At 35.2% G+C, this 23,948-nt stretch overlaps 1 protein-coding gene across 1 annotated transcript in view; it reads right to left on the bottom strand.

The window, feature by feature from the left end:
• Positions 1 to 23,948, bottom strand: part of DNAJC1 (DnaJ heat shock protein family (Hsp40) member C1) — a 188,866-nt gene that overhangs the window by 31,455 nt on the left and 133,463 nt on the right. The window contains exon 9 of the mRNA XM_075997491.1: positions 2,444 to 2,563. Coding sequence (XP_075853606.1) covers positions 2,444 to 2,563 — 120 coding nt within the window. The remainder of the gene's footprint in view (positions 1 to 2,443; positions 2,564 to 23,948) is intronic.

Raw genomic sequence — 23,948 nt, 5'->3', positions numbered from 1 at the left:
TTAGTTACTAAAATGAGTTAGCTGGGTCTCAGACACCTGTTCTTCTTTAGCGAGGGATGAACTGTGTGTGTGTGGGTACTGAAATGAAATGTATAGTCTAGATACGGAGATGATGCTCACAGAACAAAAAGGCGGTGAGTCTACACGGACATAGAAGAAAAGTTTTCAATGCCATATTTTTTGTGCCACAAAAGTTTAGGTAAATAAGTATTTATTTCCAAGGTACTTTTGGTATTATGAAAACAGAATATGTGGCAAAAAACCAAAACAATAACAACAACAACAAGCCTCAAAAAGTCAGATTTGCCACTTCTATGGTAAAAGGAGACAATATCTGTTACAGACATGGAATCAGTCTCCGTTGGGTTTAAGTCTAGGGGGAAAAAAATTGAGACATATGGAATGAATTTGCAAAGTTTAAAAAGATGCCTTTGACTGCATCAAGACTACTCCTGTGAATTAAGGATATTCTAGATCTACAAGCTCTGTTGGTTATATCATGTATATTCTTAGAATTTTTAAAACTTTTACCTTTCTCCTCTTAAAATATATATAAAAATTTAACCAGATTTCAATGACAACAAATTAAAATTTTGCTCTATTCGATTTCTTATCTGCCTTTTTACCATTAACTGTAGAGCTTCACAGAAATACTATTTAAAAAGTTAAAAGTGATGCTGTCTTCAAAGGAGACACTAAATTAGTGTACTATTTTACTTTTTCATGAAGCAATTGAACTAAAAGTTTTGGGCCCTTTTAAACCAAAATGTATAACTTTTAAAAATTATTTTAGTAATTTTTGATAATCACTATATTAATAGCAGCTGTATAATCAGAGGGTCATAGTACTTAAAATATCAGTAATCATGGAATGTCTTTAATTTGGTCAGATATTTACTGATAAGTCATTATTAAATTATCTTTTATGAACAACCTTAAAGCAAGATAATAAAATGCACCATCCCCGTAACATTCTTAGCAGAAAAGGTATCCTTATGGTTCTTCTCCAGTCACTCAAGATGACTGGTCTCCTCGTGAACCATTGCAAAATAAATAAATAAATAAAAATTTGGTGCAAGATACAATAGCTATTTTCCCCATAATCAGAATTTAATTCTGAAGTGGAAATGATGCAAAATATCCTATAAAAATTCAACTTGTAGTCTTTTAAATGTGATTTTAAAAGAATTATAGAGTAGAAACAGTATTCATATATATATTTTAAAATTCTCAAACCATGTCCCATGCAAAAAAGAAAAAAAAAAAAAAACCTCAAAAAATAAGAAACCAAAACTTGACAGTATAGGTTGAATATGTCTAATCTAAAAGTCCAAAATCTGAATTTTTTTGAGTGCCAACATGCCAGATTAGGGATACTCAATTGATAATATTTTTTAAATTTGTTTTTAAATTAAAAAAGTGGAAGTTTATTACAGAAAGTAACTTATAGCATTTATAACAAGTCTTTATTTTTGGTAGCTGTGTTTAGTGACCATTTTCCAGGTCTTATTTTAATTGTCATTATCAAAAACAACCTAAAGGTATACTAACAGAATTGAAGGACAAACTCAAATCTTTGTTTCAGTAACTGCTTAAGTGTTTTTAGATCTATAGGATTTAATTAAAGTAAATTTAGTAAAGCATATTTACTACTACCCTTTATGAACATATGAATTTGATAACTGATAAAAATAAGGATTTTTCTCAATTTCAATTAAACAGTTACTGAGTACTTAGTAAATGTCAGGCACTGTGCTAGGTGCTTTTAAAAAGATTCTCTACTCTACATTTCCTCAATAAAAGCATCAAAATGTTAAATCCAAACCTTTCCAGGTAAATACTTTGTTTTTCAAATGTTAGATATGGCCATTAATAGCGTGCGCGTGCACACACACACACACACACACACACACACACACACACACACACACACACACAGAGTTTCTTCTAGTTAAACACCTTGTCAAAACGGATGTTGGGTATCATCCTTGAAACAAAAAGGCAAACATCCACTTGCATTATGAGAATTCTGCTCATTTAATTAATCCAGACTACCTGTCTAAATACCCATTGCAATCTGTACTTCAATGATAAAAAGATCCAGCTGAGATAATACCGCTCTAATTCTTATCAGTTTGGGAGCTATTTTTTCCACAGTTCAAGGGGTCACTATAAACACAAAAACTGGCATTGTTTTTGTGTGATTAGGTTACAGTAGCTTAAGCCTCTAATCACTAGAATTCCTCACCCAGTTGCTAATTGTGGACCTGAGGACTAGCTCACATCTGCTTCTTGCTTATTTCATTAAGGTTCACTTGGAGGTCCTAAAAGGATTGTATCCCTTCTCCAAAGATAATGTTGGACCCATCTATGTCTGCCTTCTACATAGTTAGCTTGTTCTGGTTTGTCACTCTCCATACAATGCAAATCTCAGTGAACTCACATCTGTCACAGATCGACCCAATTCGTGGGCAATCTTTTCCCATCGACCTGGGGTGCCTCCTGGGAACTTAACCATACTTCTAGTCAGTTGGCTGAGGTCCTCCTCTGTCCATTCAGGTGCCTGCAAAACATTAAAGAATATTTAAAAAGATAATTGAAAGAATGCTTGCTAAAACATTTAAAAAGCCTGTGAAACAAATTATTGGCAATATGCTTTCTGCAAAAAACAGTAATACTAAAATGTACCTCAATAGTTTCAATAAAGGTTTGAGTTGCATATTTAACATTAGAATGCAAAGCTCTGGCAGACTTTTAAATTTTCCTTTGTATACCAACCAAGAAAGTAGAAATATTGCAAAACCAGGCTTTTGAAGACACGGGAGGGAAAAAAAAAAGACCATTCCATTTTGCATTAAAGTGAGAAACCATTCTCAAAGCCTATGAAATGCATTTTTGCTATGAAATGCAATGCTGCTCACAAATGCCTCAAATAACTTACTACTGAAGGTTTTGAAGTTTTTCTTTTTAAATTATACGTTAAAGAAAGCAAAAAAAAATCTTACAAGTATAAATATACTGATCTAGTATCAGTAACATAGACAAATATGTATTTTTTGTTCATTCTATGTAACAATATTTAACTTCTCAAATGCTAGCATTTTACCAAACTTCGGAACAGAAATAAAATCGGACACTGTTGTGACCAAGACTTAAACAATCAAGTCCACGTTAATAAGCACAATTTCAATTTTGAGAAGGTACATAGCTTCTAAAAGTTGACCAAATTATTAAACTGCATAACAAAACCTTAAAGATTATAAAACTGCATAAACAAAAATTCTAAAAGCAAATATTCTTTGCATGTTACTCAGCACCACCAGTGATCAAATCTAAAACTGAGCAAAGCAAAAGAAATTATTATCAAACGGCAAATAACCATGTTACAATTATTAAACATTACATTTTAGCACTAAACTATGCCCCACCAGAGGTAGTAAACCACTCTGGTATTAAACAATACTCCAGTAGTCAGCAGAGAGATTGAGGAAGCCTACCTTATTTTCCTTTAATTAAAAAGAAAGAGTAGAAGGAAAAGAAAGAAAGAGAAAGAGAGAGAGAGAAGGAAACCTTTGAGACAAATACCTTTTCTAATCACCATTTCCGATAATGAACAGGCACACATCGGGCAGTTTGCATTACAGAGCCATCAGCACAGAACAACAGTCAGAGGTGAGTGACCCCAGGGACTATCTCCACAGCTACAGCAAAGCTTCTCCCTGACACTAATCCTCCCTGTCATTCTCCCACTGTGCTCTAACCACACTGACATCCGCCTGCCTCACTGCAAGCTTAACGGGGCCCTTCCTGACTTTTTACTGTCTCCCCCAATCAATGGTTCAAGCGTGCTCTTTTCACCATGTCCAAATGGCAGCTTCACTCATAATCAAAGTGCACTGCCCCTGTTAAAGGGCTTTCCGAAAGGCTCTCCCATTTGCATTCATTTGCAAAGCAAACTACTTTTATTCACTTTGTTCTGCTATCAAGAATGTTCCCTGAAGCAGATAAATTGGCATAAATACAACCTGCCACTTAAGAGTCAGTAAATAATAGCCAATAGTAGGGAGGATTTTATCAATCATTCTATTTTGTATCCACTAAGAGCTGAAAGCCTCAAACATATTCATCAGTACAGCCCCTACAATACATGCATAAATTCACTTCTATAAAAAGGTAGCCCACATTGGGTCTGGTTGGAATTTCTTTGATATTTAATGATTATCAGAAATCTAATTCTCCATATCGGATGATTTAAAAATTTACACAGAGGTTTTTTCTTTCTTTCTGCTTCTTTATTTTTACTTTATTTAAGGGAAAAGTATTATTCAAATACTATTTAGAAGAACATAATTGGATTTCCTAGGAAATCATATCTTTACTGCTAAAAAAGCTGAAGCTTTAATAAGAGTACCAATTGGTTTCAGAAATGCAAAACAGTTAAGTTTTAAGTAGAATTTAAATATTAACTTTCAGTGCAAAATCATACCATGAAGAACATTGTTGAAATTGCATAAAGATATACATTAATATATTTAAACCATACAGTATATTAGTGCAATTTCACACTAAAATCATCTAATTTCTTCATTCATTTAAAATATTTTTGCAGCAAAATTGTTTTAAAATGTTAAAAAATATAGTTTCACAAATGAATTCTTTAAAATAATTTATATTTTTTAATAGATTAGCTTTCCAATTATGCTACACATATGAACACTGGGTATTAAAAACCAATCTGATTTTATTAATAATTCCTTTCTAATGAGAACGGAATGGAAAGATTTTAAATAAAATGTTTGGATTGATATCCTGAAAAAAATCACCCACCTGTTATAACAATCTTTCTTTTTAGTTTCATAGTTATGTCATGGCCATCATTTTTATTATTAATATTTTTAAAAAGTCAATAATCATTAGGACAATAATCTGAAATCTGAGAGAACCTTTTTAGCAATTCATTATTCTCCCTCGTACAGCTGTACAGCAAGCTCTTTGGTGAATGTGTAATTCCTCAGCAATAGTTAGTTGTGTCTTTAGAAGCAACAGAGCCTCCTGTGATCCAGCTACTACAGCAGCCATGAGGGTGGCCATGGTGTGAATGTATTCTCCCTGTTCTAATCTGGAGCCAACTGTAGCTGTGAAAGTCAAATGAATGCATAAGCATACTGCTTTGCCACTTAAAACCATGTGTGTCCAATATAACTGAAACTCTGGGCCAAAAATTCATCTCTACAGTAAAGTAAGGGAAGATACCACATGGTGTGGGGACAGCTGTTGTGACTATACAAGCATCCCAATTTTGCATCAGAAAAGCCCACCCTGGGAATAAATCTCCATACTGAATACAAAATAAAAAGTAAGTTTTCAAGTTATTCAATATTTTTATGTAATGACCCCAAAATATATTTACTAAAGAACTGATAACGAAATTTAAATTGTATTCCCAAATAATGTCCCTTTGGAACAGATTTCTGCCATTAAACCTGCTATGTTAAAAGATTTGGTGCCTTGGAAAATTCTTTTTATTCTTGGGGTTTAGGGGTAACCCGGAGGTTGTAGGGCTATATATTTTTAAAGTAACTTATATGAATGCTCCTCTCACAGCTTTGGACTATAAAATGTTAGTTAGAAAATATCATTAATTTAATTGGCACTGAATAATCATGGCCAAATTAAAAGAAAAATTTTAAATGTACTTATTTATTGTATTTTCACACTTTAGTAACAAAAGGCCCATTTTTATCTAATAGATACTGAAACTCCCTAATGAGCAGTATTTCTATCGAAATAACCTATTAATGATCATTGTTTATATAAATACAGAAGTTAACATTTTGATTCAATCTATTTTTAATAGATTCAGCTCAGCCCACAAATTCTCAGAAATTTTACCCAAGGAAATAATATTCTTACCCACTTAAAAGTGGGTAAGAATCATCACCCACTTAAAAGATCAGATATATACCTAATAATGTGGATGGTGTAGCTAATAATCTAATTATCTACTACCCTCTAACTTTACATTATGTATACAGAATTCTGTCTTAGTTAGTGCATTTAGTTTAGTTAGTGCATTTAGTTTTCAGCTACACAACATTCCTTTCCAACTTAAAAATTGAGGAGTTAAGTGCCCATAACAAATACATATGTAAACAAATGGTATGTTAAAAACAACAACAAAATTAAAAACAAATCACCTCAAACGTTTTTTACTCTTAAGAAGAGATATTCTTCTTCGAGGCCTTTCTTCCTGACTTGCAGATGGCTGTCTTTTGGCTCTGTCCTCCCATGGCCTTTCCTCTGTGTAAGTGTATATATGTGTGTGGGGTGTCTCTTGTCTCTTGCTCTTCTTAAGAATATTAATCCTCTCAGATTAGGGACCTACCCTTATGACTTCATTAACTGAACTGTAATTACCTTCTTAAAGGCTCTATCTCTATACAGTTGCATTGGGGTTAGGGCTTTAACATGTGAATTTGGGGGAACACAATCCAGTCCATAACAAGGAGGACACAAAATAAACAAAAACTGAAACAGACGTCCACAATTTGGCCTAATTGGTAATCCAAAAATTACTAAAAGTATTTATACAACAAACAGATAAAAGGGTAGGATTGGCCTCTATAACATTGGTTCTGAATTAACATCTGCTGAAATATACCAAGTAAGCAAATCTTCATGCCTCTAGTCAATACTGGGGATCCCACTAAACTTAAACAAGGAACCCTCCACAATCTTAGCGGAAGTTACTGAACATAATACAAAGCACAAACGGGTATGCCTCATCTCAACCACAGGAACTATTGTCTTACCTAAATTTCCCCATGGTCATCATACCCATTGCCCTAAAAGAATCCTATAGTGGTCATGGACGCTTTAACTCAATAAGCAACGAATTACAATTAAGTCTTTGGCACTTAAATTGCCTTGATAAAACGGACCCCATGGACATATCGCCTTCTCCATTAAAATAGTTAAAATAGCCCAATGTAAATTACAACAGGGCCTTTAATGATTGAAACCTATTATGTAAGACCTATTTAGAGAAGGGGTGATTATCCCCACTGCTTGTCCATGTAACAGCCCAATTTGGCCTGTTCTTATCCTTGGGAAGAATGAATGGTGCCTCACAGAGGATTACTTTAAGCTTATTGAGGTAAGTTTACCTCACTAAGGACCCATATCCAATATAATTGAAATTACTGACTAAACTGGTAAATATTTTGCTATTAAGATTATTTAATATGTTCTGTTCAGTGCCTATTTCAAGTGTCTCTGGACTGCAGTTTGTCTTTGCCTCCAAAGGAACTCAATTCATTTCTACCTGGCCACCATGGGGTACACCTCAACATGACATATAATCATTGAGGGCAAGATCTTAACTGTACCCTATTTTCTCCAGGACACAGGTATGACATTGCACTGATGACCTCCTCCTCTGACCAGATTAATTTGACACACTCATTCGGAACATAAAATACAAAGGAGTTCACCTTGGTTAAATTTCTGAAAATTATTCAGTAAATTGAAGGCCGCTCCATTCAAGACACTGTCAAGAAACAGCTATTGAAGCACCCACAATTTCTTTTAGGCTCTTTTGGGCGCTGGAGGAAACATATTTCTCATTTACAAATTGTACTTAAGCTCATTTATGCAGTTACTTGCAAAATGGCTCACCTTCAATGGTGCCCCTTCTAACAAAAGGCTCTAAAATCTGTTCGAATTGCAAAACAACAGACACTCTTAGTAGTGTCTCCCAGAGACTCCTTCACTCCAGAGGCTTTAGCGATCTTCTCTCAGTGTTAGAGGCTAATATGCCTCTTTTTTTTCTTTAATGCTAAAGCCACAAATATATGGACTTTACTAAAATTAAACTTTTGGTCTTTTAAATAAACTATTTAAGAAATGAAAACTACAGACACAAGTAGTCCTCAAAAAGTTCATGGAAAATGTGTATTATAAAAAAACTATACATGGATTTCACAATTTTTTTTGTACCAAAATAAATTCATATTAACTTATTATAACATGTAGGATTGAGTTTGAGGCACTAAGAAGGATAATAAGTAAGTTTGAAAAGAGCCCCTATCGGAGTAACATGAATTCTGCTAAAATTGAAGCAAGAACAAACATCAAATTTATGGTGAAGCTTTGGTGGAAGAATAGCTGAAATAGTCATTGATGCTTTACAGAAAGTTTACGGGGACAATGCCCCGAAGAAATCAGCAGTTCACAAATGGATAACTTGTTTTAAGAAGGGATAAGACAATGCTGAAGATGAAGCCCACCGTGGCAGACAGCCCCTATCACAACTTGTGAGGAAAAAATACAACTTGTTCACTCCCTAGCAGAAGAGGACCAATGGTTAACAGCAGAAACAATAGCCAGGACCATTGACATTTCAACTGGTTCAACTTACACAACTCTGACTGAAAAATAAAGTTGAGCAAACTTTCCACTTGTTGGGTGCTAAAACCTTTGCACCCAGATCAGATGCAGATAAGAGCAGAACTTGCGATGGGAATTTTAAGTAAGTGGGATCCAGATGCTGAAGCATTTCTTTGAAGAATTGTAACAGGAGATGAAACACAAAGCACAAAGCACAATTAAAGCAGTGGCTGCCGAGAGGTGGAAGTGGTCTGGTCAAGCAAAGGCAGACTGGTCAAGAGCAAAGGTCAGGGCAACAAGTTTTGGGGATGCTCAAGGCATTTCAGTTGTTGACTTCCTGAAGGGCCCAAGAATGATAATATTTGCTTTATTATGAGAGTGTTTTGATAAAATTAACCAAAGCTTTAGCAGAAAAACACCTATGAAAATTTCGTCAGAGAGTTCTGTACCATGACAATGCTCCTGCTCATTCCTCTCATCGAACAAGGGTAATTTGTTTATTTTAAAAAATTATTATGGGTACACAAAAGTTGTATATGTTCATACGGCACATATGATGTTTGGATACAGGCATACAACGTGAATTAATCAACTTGGGGTAATTGGGATATCCATCACCTCAGGCATTTATCATTTCTTTGTGTTAGGAACATTCTAATTCCACTTTTAGTTATTTTACAGTATACGCTAACTTACTGTTATTATAGTCACTTGACTGTGCTACTGAATACTGTTCGTTCTAACTACATTTTCGCACCCATTAACCATCCTCCCATATCCCCCTACTTCCCACTACCCATCCCAGCCTCTGGTACAATAATTCTACTCTCTGTCTCCATGAAATCAATTGTTTTTAATATTTAGCTCTCACATATGAATGAGGACTTGTGAGATTTTTCTTTCTGTGCCTGGCTTATTTCACTTAACATAATATTCTCCAGTTCCATTCATGGTGTTGCAAATGGCAGGATTTCATTCTTTTTGTGGCTATATAATATTCCATTGTGTATCTATACCACAATTTTTTTTATCCATTCATCCAGTGATGGATACTTAGATTGATTCCAAATCTTGGCTACTATGAAAAGTGCTGTAATAACATGGGAGTACAGGTTCTTTTCAATATATTGAATTCCCGTCTTTTGCATATATACCCAGCACTGAGATTGCTGGGGCATAGGGTAGTTCCATTTTTAGTTTTGTGAGGAACCTCTATACTGTTCTTCATAGTGGTTGCACTAATTTGCATTCCCACCAACAGTGTATGAGGGGAATTCCCCTTTCTCTACATCCTCACCAGCATTTGTTATTGCTTGTCTTTTTGATAAAAGCTATTTTAACTGGGGTAAGATGATATCTCATTGTGGTTTTGGTTTGCATTTCTCTGATGACTAATGACGTTGAGCATTTTTTCATATACCTGCTGGTCATCTGTATGTCTTCTTTTGAAATATGTCTATTCTGATTCTTTGCCCACTTTTTAATTGGCTTATTTGATTTTCTCCTATTGAGTTATTGGAGTTCCTTATATATTCTAGTTATTAATCCCTTGTCAGATGGATAGGTTGCAAACATTTTCTCCCATTCTGTGGGTTGTCTCTTCTCTTTGTTGATTGTTTCCCTCACTGTGCAGAAGCTTTTTAGCTTGATGCGATCCCATTTGTCCAATTTTGCTTTGGTTGCCTGCACGTTGAAGTTATTACTCAAGAAGTCCTCACCTGACCAATGTCCTGAAGTGTTTAATATTTTCTCTTAGTAGTTTCATAGTTTCACGTCTTAGATTTAAGTCTTTAATCCATTTTGATTTTTGTATATGGCATGAGATAAAGGTTGTTTCTTTCTTCTGTATATGGATATCTAGTTTTCCTACCACCATTTATTAAAGAAGACTGTCCTTTCCCCATTGTATGTTGTTGGCAACTTTGTCAAAGATAAGTTCACTATAGATGAACAGATTTATTTCTGGGTTTTCTATTCTGTTCCATTGCTCCATGTGTCTGTTTTTATGCCAGTACCATACTGTTTTGGTTATTACAGCTCTGTAGTATAATTTGAAGTCAGGTAATGTGATTCCTCCAGTTTGGTTCTTTTTGCTCAGCATGGCTTTGGCTATTCTGGGTCATTTGTGGTCCCATATAAATTTTAGGATTGTTTTTTTCTATTTCTGTGAAGAATGTCATTGGTATTTTGATGTGGATTGCACTGAATCTGTAGATTGCTTTGGGTGATATGGACATTTTAACAATATTGATTCTTCCAATTCATGAGCATGGAATATCTTTCCATTTTTTGTGTGTCCTCTTCAATTTCTCTCATCAATGTTTTATAGTTTTCATTATGGAGATCTTTCACTTTGTTGCTTAAGTTTATTCGAACAAGGGCAATTTTGCAACAGTTTTGATGGTAAATCATTAAGTATTTACCTTACTGTCCTGATTTGGCTCCTTCTGACTTCTTTTTGTTTCCTATCTTAAAAAATCTGTAAAGGGCACCCATTTTTCTTCAGTTAATAATGTAAAAAAGACTGCATTGACTTAAATTCTCAGGACCTTCAATTCTTTAGGGATGGACTAAATGGCTGATTATCATTGCTTATAAAAGTGTCTTGAACTTGACAGTGCTTATGTTGAAAAATAAAGTTTATACTTTTTATTTTTACCTATTAACTCCATTTTTACACAAGCTTTTTGAAGTCCCCTCATTTTCACAACACATATCAGAAAATGGATTGTATCACAATCTGTTCATCCATTCTCCTATTAATGGATATTTGGGTTGCTGCCATCTTTTGATTATTATGTATTGTGAATACAGATGGCATGGCAATTTGTGTACAACATTCTTTGAGGTCATGTTTTCATTTCATTTATATAAATACCTAGGGGTGGACTTGTTAGGGGATAGGGAAAGTATACATCTAACTTTATAAAAAAACTACGTAAGTTTTTTCCAAAGAGGTTGTATTGTTTTACACTCTAACTAGCAATGCATAAGAGTTATTGTTGTTCCATATATTTATCAACACTTGATATTGCCAGTTGTTTAATTTTGACCACTCTGGTGGGAATGAGATGTATTTTACTGTGGTTAATAACTTACGTTTCCAAGATGACAAATGATCTTGAATACCTTTATATGAGCTTATTGGCAAACTGAATAGCAACTACTTTCATGAAGTATGTGTTTATATCTTTTGACCATTTGTTAATTGGGGTGCCTTATCATTATTCAGTGGTAAGAGTTCTTTATATTTTGTGGATGTAAGATCTTTGTCAGATATAAGTATTGTGAACATTTCCTTCCAGTCTGTAACTTACATTTTTATTTAAAATTCTTTAACTTTTATTTTGAAGTAGTTTTAGACTTATAAAAAAAGTTATAAAGACAGCACAGAGTTCCTATACACTCTTTATTCAGCTAACTATGATGTTGCTATCTTACATAGCCATTGTGGTAACAAGCTCCAAGCTCCTCAGTGATTCTTACTTCCTAGTATTAAAGCCCTCATGCATACTCCTCCCACAGTGGCTAGGGCTGATCTGTTCAACAAAATAGATATTGTGAAAATGACAAAGTGTTTCTTCCAAGGATAAGTTATAAAAGACATAGCTTCTGCCTTGCTCTCTTTTGGGTTATTTGGATCTGGTGGAAGGAAACCACCAAATGATCAAGCTTAAATAACAGTACTAAGATTCATCCTGCATAGGCATAAGGTTCTATACTCTTTCAGACAACAATTAGAGATATACACTCATAATGACCATGAAAAGAGAGGAATTCAGGCGCATAAACCAGGCCAGTCATTAGAACATGGCTGGTGTAGTACTTAAGGGAGAATGGAATCAGATGGCTGTCTTTTAGCTCAACTTCTTCTGTAGTCTGTCATGCCAACCTTAAATGTATTTGCAAATGACAGGAAGAGGTTTCAGAGTTTTGGGAAGGGGGTCCTGGTTGCTTTTACCCTTTCAGGGAGATCTCTCAGAGATAGATATACTCTTGTAGGAAACCAAGGATGAGGCCTTGACTAGTATTCAGGCTCTTATTGCCCTAGATTGAATTTAGAATGCGGATGAAATAGAGAATAGAGAATGAAAAACTAACCTAAAGAAATCTTAGTAAATATTTGTGGTCAGCCCTAGCCCCCTAGAAAACTATCTTATTCCTTATATTGAAACTGAGTGAGAATATTTTAGTAATGGGAACACAGGTGCTCTGATTAAGGTGGACTCACCAAAGAAGGTCACCAACGTGCTAGCTTGAGTCAGCCAGAGGTGCAAACCCTACGGCCTCAGCTAGAAAGCGCTGCAGCTATGGCGCTGAGTCAAAGAAATCTCAAGGTTGTAATAGATGGTGTCAGCCATGAGGACCTTGCCATCTGATATTGATCATAGGTGGCCAAAAACGTTAAGCCACAAGCCAGTGTTGTACTGCTCAAAACTAAAAATAAATGTTAAGCCTTGCTTAATGGCATGGAGCCACTCTCACTCCCTGACTATCTGAACTGATCAATGACACCACCTACCATGATGGTGGAAGACATTTGGGTCAGCCTTAACTCTCAGATCAGGGTTGTTATTGATGATCAAAGTACCATAGATGTCCTTCTTGTGGGCTAAGGTGAAACCTGTACAATTGCTAATGCATCTTGATATATCTGAGGCCTGGGGAACTGGCACGAATATACTAATATTCTGATAACTACTGTCACTATAGTAATAAATTGTCCTTCATCTCTGACCCAGGAGTCATGTTTTCTACCAGCATCCATAAAATTATGGCAGGCTAACTTGTTAGTTCACAAATAGCATGAAACTGACCCTTCACAATTGTTGACAATATATATATTTTCATTTTCTTAATGGTGTCTTTTGAAGAGAAGAAGCTTTTAATTTTCATAAAGTCTAGTTTATCAGTATTTATTAGTGATTGGGGCATCCTGACTAGGAAATATTTGTCTATCTTAAGGATGAGGTAGGGGTCAAGGTTTATTTTCTATTACATGGATATTCAGTTGTTCCAATATGATTTGTTGAAAAGACAGTCCTTTACCCTTTTGAATTGCCTTGACAACACTCTCAAAAATCAATTGAGTATGTGTATGCATCTATTTCAGTATCTTCTTTCTGTTATATCGACTTATTTATCTAATGTATGCCATATAATTGCCATTATACAGATAAGAAAAATGTGGTAGTGTGTTTTAAGATGCTCATCACAGCATTTTCCCCCCACAATGAAGGTATTTTAAATTACACATAAATGTAAAATCTATTGAAATCTTTATCCCTACATATAAAATAATTCTATATACTCTATCCATGCAAAAGTTCTAAATCATGACTTGCAGTCTTTCTTATATTATTTCTTATATTATTATTTTTATAATTATTTCCTATAATTATAATATAATATATTATTATATAATATATGATATATATTATATAATATATTATAATTATTTCTTATTTCTTATATTTTCTTATATTATTTTTTATTTTTAGCTACATCTTTCTAGTGCTCTACGAAAGTTATGCCCTGCCTTGCTATTCCTGAAACAAGAACACAATCACCACCTTTAAGATTAAGAAACCAGCAAAGAGATGTAATGACTTTCTTAAGGCTTTCTAGGAAGTTAATAAAAAAGCCAAATTAAAATCCAAAGCTCTTAATAAAAGAAAAAAGTATTCTGAACAAAAATAGAAGAAAAAATAAGTAAGACCCAACTTTTACTATGTTATTCAAAAAGATTAAAAAAGATTTGTTTTGAAAACCGCATTGATAAATTCATTTTATAAAATCTTCGTCATCATTATTGTTCTTTTGTTTATTTATTTTTATATTTTTAGAGACAGGTCTCACTGTGTCACCCAGTGGTGTGATCATGGTTCGCTGCAACCTCAAACTCCCAGGCTCAAGTGATTCTCCTGGTTCAGTTTCCTGAGTAGCTGGGACTATAGGCATGAGCCACAATGCCTGGCTAATTTTTAAACAGATGGGGTCTCACTATGTTATCCAGGCTGGTCTGGTCTCAAACTCCTGGCCTCATGTGATCCTACCACTTCGGCCTCCCAAAATGCTAGGATTACAGGTGTGAGTCACTGTTGCCAGTCTTCTGTTGTTTTTTAAATACTGAAAGGTAGAAAAAGGATTATATTATTACTCACTTGTCTGAAACCTTGTTTTTAGGAAAATGCAGAGGAATAGATTAAAGAAAATCAGTTAGATGCACCACTATTATACTACTCAGGATAAAGTAAAATTATATTTAAAGACTAACATGATGCTAATAGAAAAATTTTAGAACATGATAACTGGCTTTGACTTAAAACCTCATGAAAAAACAATAAAGATTAGTTTTTAAACAGTTTCAGAGGACATGCATCTGTTCACTAGATTGTCAGTTATGGTTCAAAATTCAAGTTTTAGAAAGTATTGATTGATTTACCACTGACATAATTTAAAATTATAGAAGGTTAGAATCATGTACATGGGAGGTGGCCTTTACAAGTTATTTATCTAGTTTGATCTCCTAATTTAGGATATGGTCACACTTGATGCATTCAATATTGATTTTTTAAAATTTATTTTTTATTGAGATCTAATTAGCGTACCATAAATTCACCCATTTAAAGTATATAACTTAATGCTATTTAGTATTAGTATATTCATACAGTTGTGAAGCCATCCCCACAATTTTGAAACATTTTCATCACTCCGCTTAGCATAGTTTGCAAGGCCCATGTTGTAGCATATATCAGTATTTTATTTCTTTTTATTGATGAAAAATATTCCATTGTATGAATACCACATTTTGTCTATCCATTCCCCATCTGACAGATATTTGGGTTGTTTCTACTTTTTGACTATTATGAATAATGTTGCTATAAACATTCATGTGCAAGTTTCTGTGTGGACATACGTTTCATTTCTCTTGGGTATATACCTAGGAGTGGAACTGCTGAGCCATATGGTAATTCTATGTTTAATTTTAGAGGAATTGCCAGATTGTATTCCAAAGATACTATATCATTTTATACTCCCACCAGCACTTCATAAGAGTTCCAATTTCTCTATATCCTTGCCAACACTTGTTATTATAGCAACCCTAGTTGGTGTGAAGTGAAATCGCATTGTGGTTTTGATTTGCATTACCCTGATGCAAAATATATATTCTAGAAACATATATCTGAAAAGGGTGGTAGCCAGTGTACATAAAGAGCACCTACTATTGAACAATAAAAAGGCAAATAATACAATTCAAATACGGGCAAAGAGTCTTAACAGACATTTCTCCAAAAACAATATGCAAATTGCCAACAAGCACTTAAAAGATGCTCAAAATAATCAGGAAAATGTAAATCAAAACCACAATAAATCTGAATCTTGGATCTAGGGCAGGGTAAGTAAGATTTTGAGAAATAAGACTCAAGAGATGCAGGCATTAGATTATACAAGGGTTTGCTGGCCTTCTTACAGATGTTTATTGTATATCTGGCACTAAGTGCTTTACACATATTAAATCATTTAACCTTCACAATAATCTACAACATACTACTACCCCATTTTACAGAGGCATTGAGAGGTTACATACTTGTGTAAGATCTCACAAATTTAATCATAAATAATTCCACTATTAGAAAAAAATCTAAGTTCCCATGCATGGCATCTAAAGACTGGGCATCTGGCCCCTGTCTACCTCTCCTAGTTTTATTGCATCTTAAACTTGGCCTCATACTCTATACTTCAGATATCTGAAACCACTGGCTGAATGTTTAGGCTGTTTCATAGCTCTGTTCCTTTTTTAATAGATTGCACTACTCTAAATTATCTCTACCTAGTAGCTTATCCTCCTCCAATAAGAATAAGTTTCCTCTGCAATGCCTTTCTAACTCCTGGAATAGTTAAGTATGCCATCTGTTATGGTCTGTCTACACCTTAATATAGTTTTATTAAGATGACTGCATTAAATTGTGATGGACTCTTTACATAACTGGTTCTGTGCATAGATTATAATCTCCTGAAGTTTTGGGACTATGCCTCTCACTTATGCATCTTCAATGCCTGGAACATATTATAAAGTCAATGAATTATTGTTGAATGAATATTTCGGGGAAAAATAGAAGAATCCACAGGAGAAATAGATGGGGAGCCTACCAGGCCCCTTTGGAGGTAGTAAGATAAATTCTAAATGTATTAATAGATGTGGGTAACTGACACACAAGTGGGACATGACAATAATTACATATTTCCCCAAGGATTAGTGAAGCTTAAAATGCAGATCTTATGCTTTAAGTTAGAAGTCTACCAAAGAGATATTTTTCTGTCTCAAGGGACATCTTAACTTACAGATTTATAGCTCTTAAAATTAAATGTGGCCTCGTGGGAAGAACTATTCTGTTTTTAGGCAGAAAATTTTCTGTATTATGCTATTCAGGAAAAAACTGAAACTAAAAGAAATTGAAGAGATTTAAAAAAAAATCAAGATATATTATTGGTAAATAATATAGTGAAAATTAGAAATCTGTAATATTATTTCCATTATATCCTACTATGGAGCATCCAGTACATACCAAAGGCCATATTATTCAACAGAATGGTACTTGATTCTTAGTTTAGTAACTGGAATCATATATGTACACTGGACTCTAATTACCTTTTTTAAACCATAAAAGGTAACATTTTTTGTAGTTATATTCTCTTAAAACAGTTTCATTTCGATAAACAGAGACAATTTAGTCCAATGCTCTGTTTTTAAGAAAGAAGACACTGAGACCTACAAAGGTTGATAAAACTTCTTTAAGTTCACTGGGCAATTAGTGAAAGAGCTAGGGTAAGACCTCAGGTTTCCCAATTTTAGCCCAGTAATCCATTGTCAGATTTTTAAGTTACAAATACAAGCGTTGTCACTGGCAACAGGCATATATGTCATGAAATGCCATAAAAAAACATGTATCAAGCCAAGCCAAATTGTTGAAGTAGGATACCTTTTAAATGTTTGTACAAAATTAAGGTAGGATTACAATTTTAGACATCAGTATAGTCATGATGAGGCTTGCGAATTCTACAGATCAGGATAACTGATTTTTATCCTAGAAAATAATTTCCTTTCCGGTCTTATTGTATTATTTGATAGCAAAGTTCTAGACACATAATAGGTGCACAGAAAACACATATTAAACTGAAAGAATACCACAGTAGTTTCAAGTATTAACCATTAACAAGGGAAGGACTGTGTAATTTACAGAAAACAGATAAGAATAAGAACACATGTATAGAAAACATAAAAGGAATAATTTATAAATCATGATAATTTAAAAAACAGATGTTAGTTAGATCTTATTAATCTCTGCAAGTTCGAAGAGGCTTGAACTGAAATCTACAAACAAAACCTATTAGAGGAACTTTTTCGGTGAAAACCAAAACTTAGATGAATTATGATCCTAAGAGCTGCTTCTTGGTAACAGTAGTAAACGTTCCTGTTTTATCCAGATCTCCTTATGACCAGTAGAACACATCTGTAAGATGGCTCCTAGAATGAGGGAAGTATAAAAACCAGTCTCATACAGGGATCAAATCACAGCATGACACCTTCAATGAGGCCCATCTGTGTGCCACCATTTATTTAACTACATTTTTGGATAGCTTGGTTTAGTTAATTTCCTAACTTGTTTTCTGACTTTTCTATCACTGATGTGTGTTTTCTTTACTCTCAAGGAAAAGCTATTCAACTGTCATTACATTTTCTTCCTTGTTCATTCTCTATCTTAAAAGTTCTGCCTTCTGATATGCTTTTTACTTACATATAAACAATATCTATCAAGAGTTTTTAAAATTTGAACAATAAAAAATAAAGCGCTTTGTTATTCTTTCATGGTTCCTTATTGAGGATAAAAATTGGATGTAATAAATGTATCAACAGGTAAAAATATGTGGACAAATTCCTTGATTATCTCAGCATACAGTGTGCCTAACACACAGCAGGCTTATAACAATTATATTGAATGAATGACTGGCTGGTTAGCAGAATGAATGACAGAACAGAAAGATTCTAGGTATTCTGAGAGAGGCAGGACTTTGCCACTAAACAGTTCTTGCAGATAACCATGCAGACTAAATTCACTTGCTTTTCTAAAGGAATAGTAAAACTTTTACTAAAAAACAGTAGCAGTATTAACCCTTTGCACTCACTTGCTTTTTTCTCGATAACTTTATTCTACTCAGGATTTAATTTTTTAAATACCCCAGATTTTACAAAGTGCGGCAGTAGAATAAAAAACTGGAGTTTCTTTTCATACAAACTTATTGATTTTTTTATATTTCAAATTATTGATACATTCAAAGAGTAATTTTAATCTCTATAATATTTGCTAACTGTGTCGAGTCACACTTGGCATCCGAGTGCAAAGGGTTAAGAACAGTGTCATTCCCCACACCAAAAACTAGGCTAGAGAGGAAGAGAAGAATGTTTGGGGCAGCGGTTTCAGACAGGCTTTGTTCTCATTGCTCGGTGCACCTGAAGTCTCAGAGGTCCACAAAAGACATGATAGGGTGTACAACATGCCGTGAATAACAGAGAGTGCAAGTGTCTCAAAACAGGAAAGGTTTGGCATCACGGGATGGTGGAAATATCAATACATTCGAACACGTGAAGTGAGGTTATAAGTTAAGGACATATATTAAGTCCCTAGGAAATAATATTTAACAAATGTTAGCTCTGAGTTACTGAACTTTTATAAGTAGTCCTATAGAGGGAGGTGGAGGGTGAGGGAAGTCCTGCCTTTCTCTTTGCTTCCCACCAGCTCGGGCCACCATCTGTTCCCCTCCAGCTCCCACTTCCCATCTAGTTCAAAAGACTGTCGCAAACCTGCCCTTCTGTTTTTTAAAACTGTGGTAAAATATATATAACATAACATTTATCATTTTAACTATTTTATAGAGTACAACTTTAAGTGCGCTATTCATTCAGTGGTATTAAGTACATTTACACTGTTGTGCAACCATCATCACTATCCATTTTCCAGAACTTGGTCATTATCTTAAACTGAAACCCTGTAAACAGTAACTCCATTAAACAGTAACTCCCATTTCTCCCTGCCCCCAGTCTCTGGGGCATTTTAGTTTAGTTTCTCACTGAAATTTCTCATTCTCCTATCACAGAAGGGTAGCCCTTTGAGGCTAGGCTTTATGCAGGAGGCTCAGTTCCAGCTGCCTAAAGGCACAGTTTTTGTTCCAAGTAGGTATTAAAACCCCAGGCACCAAGGCTTACATTCTGTGGTATCAGTTCCTGAAAACACTCTGGTTTTAAGGTATTGTTACTAGTACCAAAACAAAACTAGGCCGGGCGCTGTGGCTCACGCCTGTAATCCTAGCTCTTGGGAGGCCGAGGCGGGCGGATTGCTCAAGGTCAGGAGTTCAAAACCAGCCTGAGCAAGAGCGAGACCCCGTCTCTACTATAAATAGAAAGAAAATTAATTGGCCAACTGATATATATATATAAAAAAATTAGCCGGGCATGGTGGCGCATGCCTGTAGTCCCAGCTACTCGGGAGGCTGAGGCAGGAGGATCGCTTGAGCCCAGGAGTTTGAGGTTGCTGTGAGCTAGGCTGACGCCACGGCACTCACTCTAGCCTGGACAACAAAGTGAGACTCTGTCCCAAAAAAAAAAAAAAAAAAAAAAAAAAAAAAAAGATTAAAACAAAACTAGATTTCCCTTTCATTCTCTTATAATCTAGGCTTCTTGTTGTTCTTAGTATTCTTATCTTGGAAGGGTAAAGGGCTCTTTGCTTCAGCTCAGTCTGCTATGCTGCTAGAAATCTCCCAAAGGAGTCTTCTCAAGGACTGACCTACATTTACTCTTATGTCTACAACATAATATTCACTTTATCCATATATATGTGTATGTGTATATATATATATATACACATACACACATATATACACACACACACATAAAATAGGTAGCTATTAATACCATAGTTAATATGTGATTTCCAGGTGCCATGAAGGAATCTAGAATTGACACAGGCTAAAAAGGACTAGAAAAGGATTTGAAGTGGAACAGCCAATGACAGGTAGCAAAGGAGGAAAAAAAGGGGGGAGGAAAGGAATAAAATAACATACATAAGGCATAAAAATATGTAAACATAAATACTTGTGTTCTCACAATCTAGATTTCATAAATGCTGATGTTTTGCCATATTTGTTTTACCCCTCAGCAACATCCCACTCTCTCATTTCCTGTCTTAAACCACTGTAATGTCCTGGGTTCTCCTTACTTTGTGAATATTTCTTCTCTGGTTCCAATTCCTCCATCTGTCTCTTAGGTGTTTTTCTTCTACGTGCCTCTCTGGGTTTAGCTATCAAATAAATGTATGCCAAGATCCCCATCTCTAATTCTGATCTCTTAAATTCTGCATTACGATTGTCTGCTGAATGATTCCTGCTGTGTGTCCCACTGGCATCATAAACTTGGCAAGTCTCAAACTGATTAGGCAGCATTCTTTCTCCCAAACCAACACCTCCTAACTGTGCTCCATATTTTTGTTAATGGCATCTGTCTCTCTCAATCGCCTCACAGCCATTTTTACTCCCCCTACCTTTATTGTATATCCAGTCAGTACGATCTGTCCAATCTCTCCTCTAATCTCTACGTCTGCTGGCTACCTAACTCAGGGATTTGCTATCTCTTACTCAGACTATTACAAGACATTCAAGATCTATGATTTGGGTGCGACTTACAAACTTATCCTTTTACAAACTTATTTTCCCTTTACCATTTCAAGAATCCTTTGACCCAGCTAAACTAAATTATTCTTGACAATATGTTCTGAACAGTCCTGTCTCAAGAGTGCGTTATTCCTCAGTCTCTGGAATGTTTTCTCCTCCTCACCTCCAAATCCTTCATAAGACCCTTTGTTCTTTTCCTAGGAGGAAGTATTCCTGCTACTGCATTAGCACTTTAAAACTGTCACAAAGTGCTTATAGTATACCTCAAAATATGCTAATTCAGGTTTCTGTCTGACCTTTTCAACTAGATGACAGAGTAGTAACAGTTAAGAACATGGATTCTAAAGCCAGTGAAGTGGGTTTGAATCATAGCTATGTGATTTATTAGCTAAGCAATTCCTTGCCTCTCTGCACCCAAGTTGTTTCCTGCATAAAATGAGAAAAATAATCGTGTGTACCAATGGGGTTGCTGTGAGGATTAAATGAGTTAATATACAGAGAGTGCATACAACAGTGCCAGGCACCCGGCAACCACTTAATAAATGTTAGCCAATATTAAGGACAAAATTGAGGATGTCTTATTTATGATTGTATCACCCAATCACACTATTTTCCACACAGCTGGCAACTTTTTTTTATTGAAAAAATTTATAACCAACAAAATACTAGATAATGAAAAGCATTACACAACCAAATATAAGATTAAGTGGTACAGAAATGGGCTATAAGAATTGAGATAAGGAAAAGATCACTGTAGGATAAGTTTGTGAGAAAATACTGCATGAAAGAGGGGCTCCCTAATGAAATGGTGTTTAAAGACCTAATGTGAGAGAAGCAAGTAAGACGAACTGACAGGATAATAGTCAGGAAAGTATTAGCAGTTATGAGATAATGAGGGACTGGATTAGGATGGTAGCACTAATTTCAAAAGGAGAGCTGGAAACAGAGAGAGATAAAGCCTGGATAAATTGGACTTGTAAAAGAGGAAGAAGTTAAAAATGTAAATTGGGAAGTCCTCAGGATAGAGCTGATGGCTGAAAATGACAACGCAGCCATGAATGAACTGGCGGCAGTAAATATGGAGGATAAGCTGAGGACGAAGGAGTGCAGTTTAAAACTCTACCTCTGCCTTCGTGTGATTTAGGATGGTCTCTAATAAGGTTAATAGTCCAATCATCAGAAACTATCAGTGGATGTTCTGATGAGGGGCATATATAAACTTAATCACTGGGAATACCAAGTAAAATCTGCCTCTCTCTCTATTGAGAATATGAATTCCAGGACAGCAGGAGCTGTTATGTTCTCAAATGTAGCCCCTGTGCTTAGTTCAGCATCTTGCACATAGTGGTCAACAGACTGAATGAATAAAAAGTGGTGACAAGAATGCTTGTGGGTGAAAAGACTAACAGTGTTGAATACAATAGCACGGATGGTGTGTAAATATTAAGCAAAGTGTCTGGAACCAGAGGTACAAAGTTCTTGAAAGCATATACTCTCTGGAATTGAGAAAAATGTCTCACAAATTGAAATTAGAGAAAACATGTATCATTATTGGAACAAGCTTAATTTTATTTTCTGTTATATATATTAATATTAGCAAGATGATCTAAAAATATATAGTTAGCTGATTCTGTAAGATCAGAATTAAGGTGAAGCTTTAAGGTGAAGAACTTAATTTTTTTTATTATTATTTTATTTTATTTTTTGAGACATAGTCTTACTCTCTTGCCCGGGCTAGAGTGCCATGGTGTCAGCCTAGCTCACAGCAACCTCAAACTCCTGGGCTCAAGCAATCCTCCTGCCTCAGCCTCCTGAGTAGCTGGGAATACAGGCAGACACCACCATGCCCGGGTAATTTTTTTTATTTTTAGTAGAGACGGGGTCTTGCTCTTGCTGAGGCTGGTCTAGAACTCCTGAGCTCAAGCAATCCTCCTACCTTGGCCTCCCAGAATGCTAGGATTACAGGCGTGAGCCACTGTGCCCGGCCAGAATAGCTTTTAAAGATACTATCATTTAAGGAGGAAAATGACTGTTTAAAAAAATAGATTTTTTAAACTTCTCTATGGGAAAGAGATTATTAGGGTTTGGTAGTTAAACAGATATAAATTTAAAGCCTTTCCTAGATGATATACTCTATTTTGGGGGGTTTCTGTTTGTCCCTTCAAGCTGCACTAATCACAAGATGATAAAATGCAAATTTGTTTGTCTAATTTGCCATTGCACAGATCCTGATCCTCCACAGAGCAAACTAGAAGAAGTTATTATTGTATGCTAAAAATAAAAGCCTAAGTCCCTTGCTGACTGAATGGACCCCCTCTTGGCCAAGGGGACCCCAGAAAAACCTTAAAACTGAGTTTCTGGCCACGAAAGGAAGGGAGATTGGACATGTCTCTTTATACTCTCTCCCTTTTGGAGTTTAGACTAATTGCAAATTCAAACAAAAGCCAGGCAAGGCAAAGGTTAAGCCACACTGTAGGCCATCAATTTACTTAACAGATCACTGTATACTGAGTACACTGAGGCTTGCTCTATGATTAAGACTTATCTTAAAATATTGCTTTCTACTGATTCTAAGCTTTTAAAAAGACAAAACTTTATTTCTTTAACCAATTACAAATCAAAGAATTTTTGAACTCACCTATAACCTGTAAGCCCTTGCTTTGAGATGTCCTACCTCTTTAGGCCAAACCAATGTTTACCAATGTATTGATTTATGGCTTTAGCTGCAATTCCTGTCTCTCGAAAACTTATAAAGCCAAAGTATAGCCTGAATGCCTTGGGACCACTTACCCAAGGCTTCTTTGGTATGTCACCCCACCCAGGTTGTGGTCACA

This window comes from Microcebus murinus, chromosome 25 (assembly GCF_040939455.1).
Source record: "Microcebus murinus isolate Inina chromosome 25, M.murinus_Inina_mat1.0, whole genome shotgun sequence".
Lineage (NCBI taxonomy): Eukaryota > Metazoa > Chordata > Mammalia > Primates > Cheirogaleidae > Microcebus > Microcebus murinus.
The sequence above is the reverse complement of the archived record's forward strand: the minus strand, read 5'-3'. Positions and strand labels throughout refer to the sequence as shown.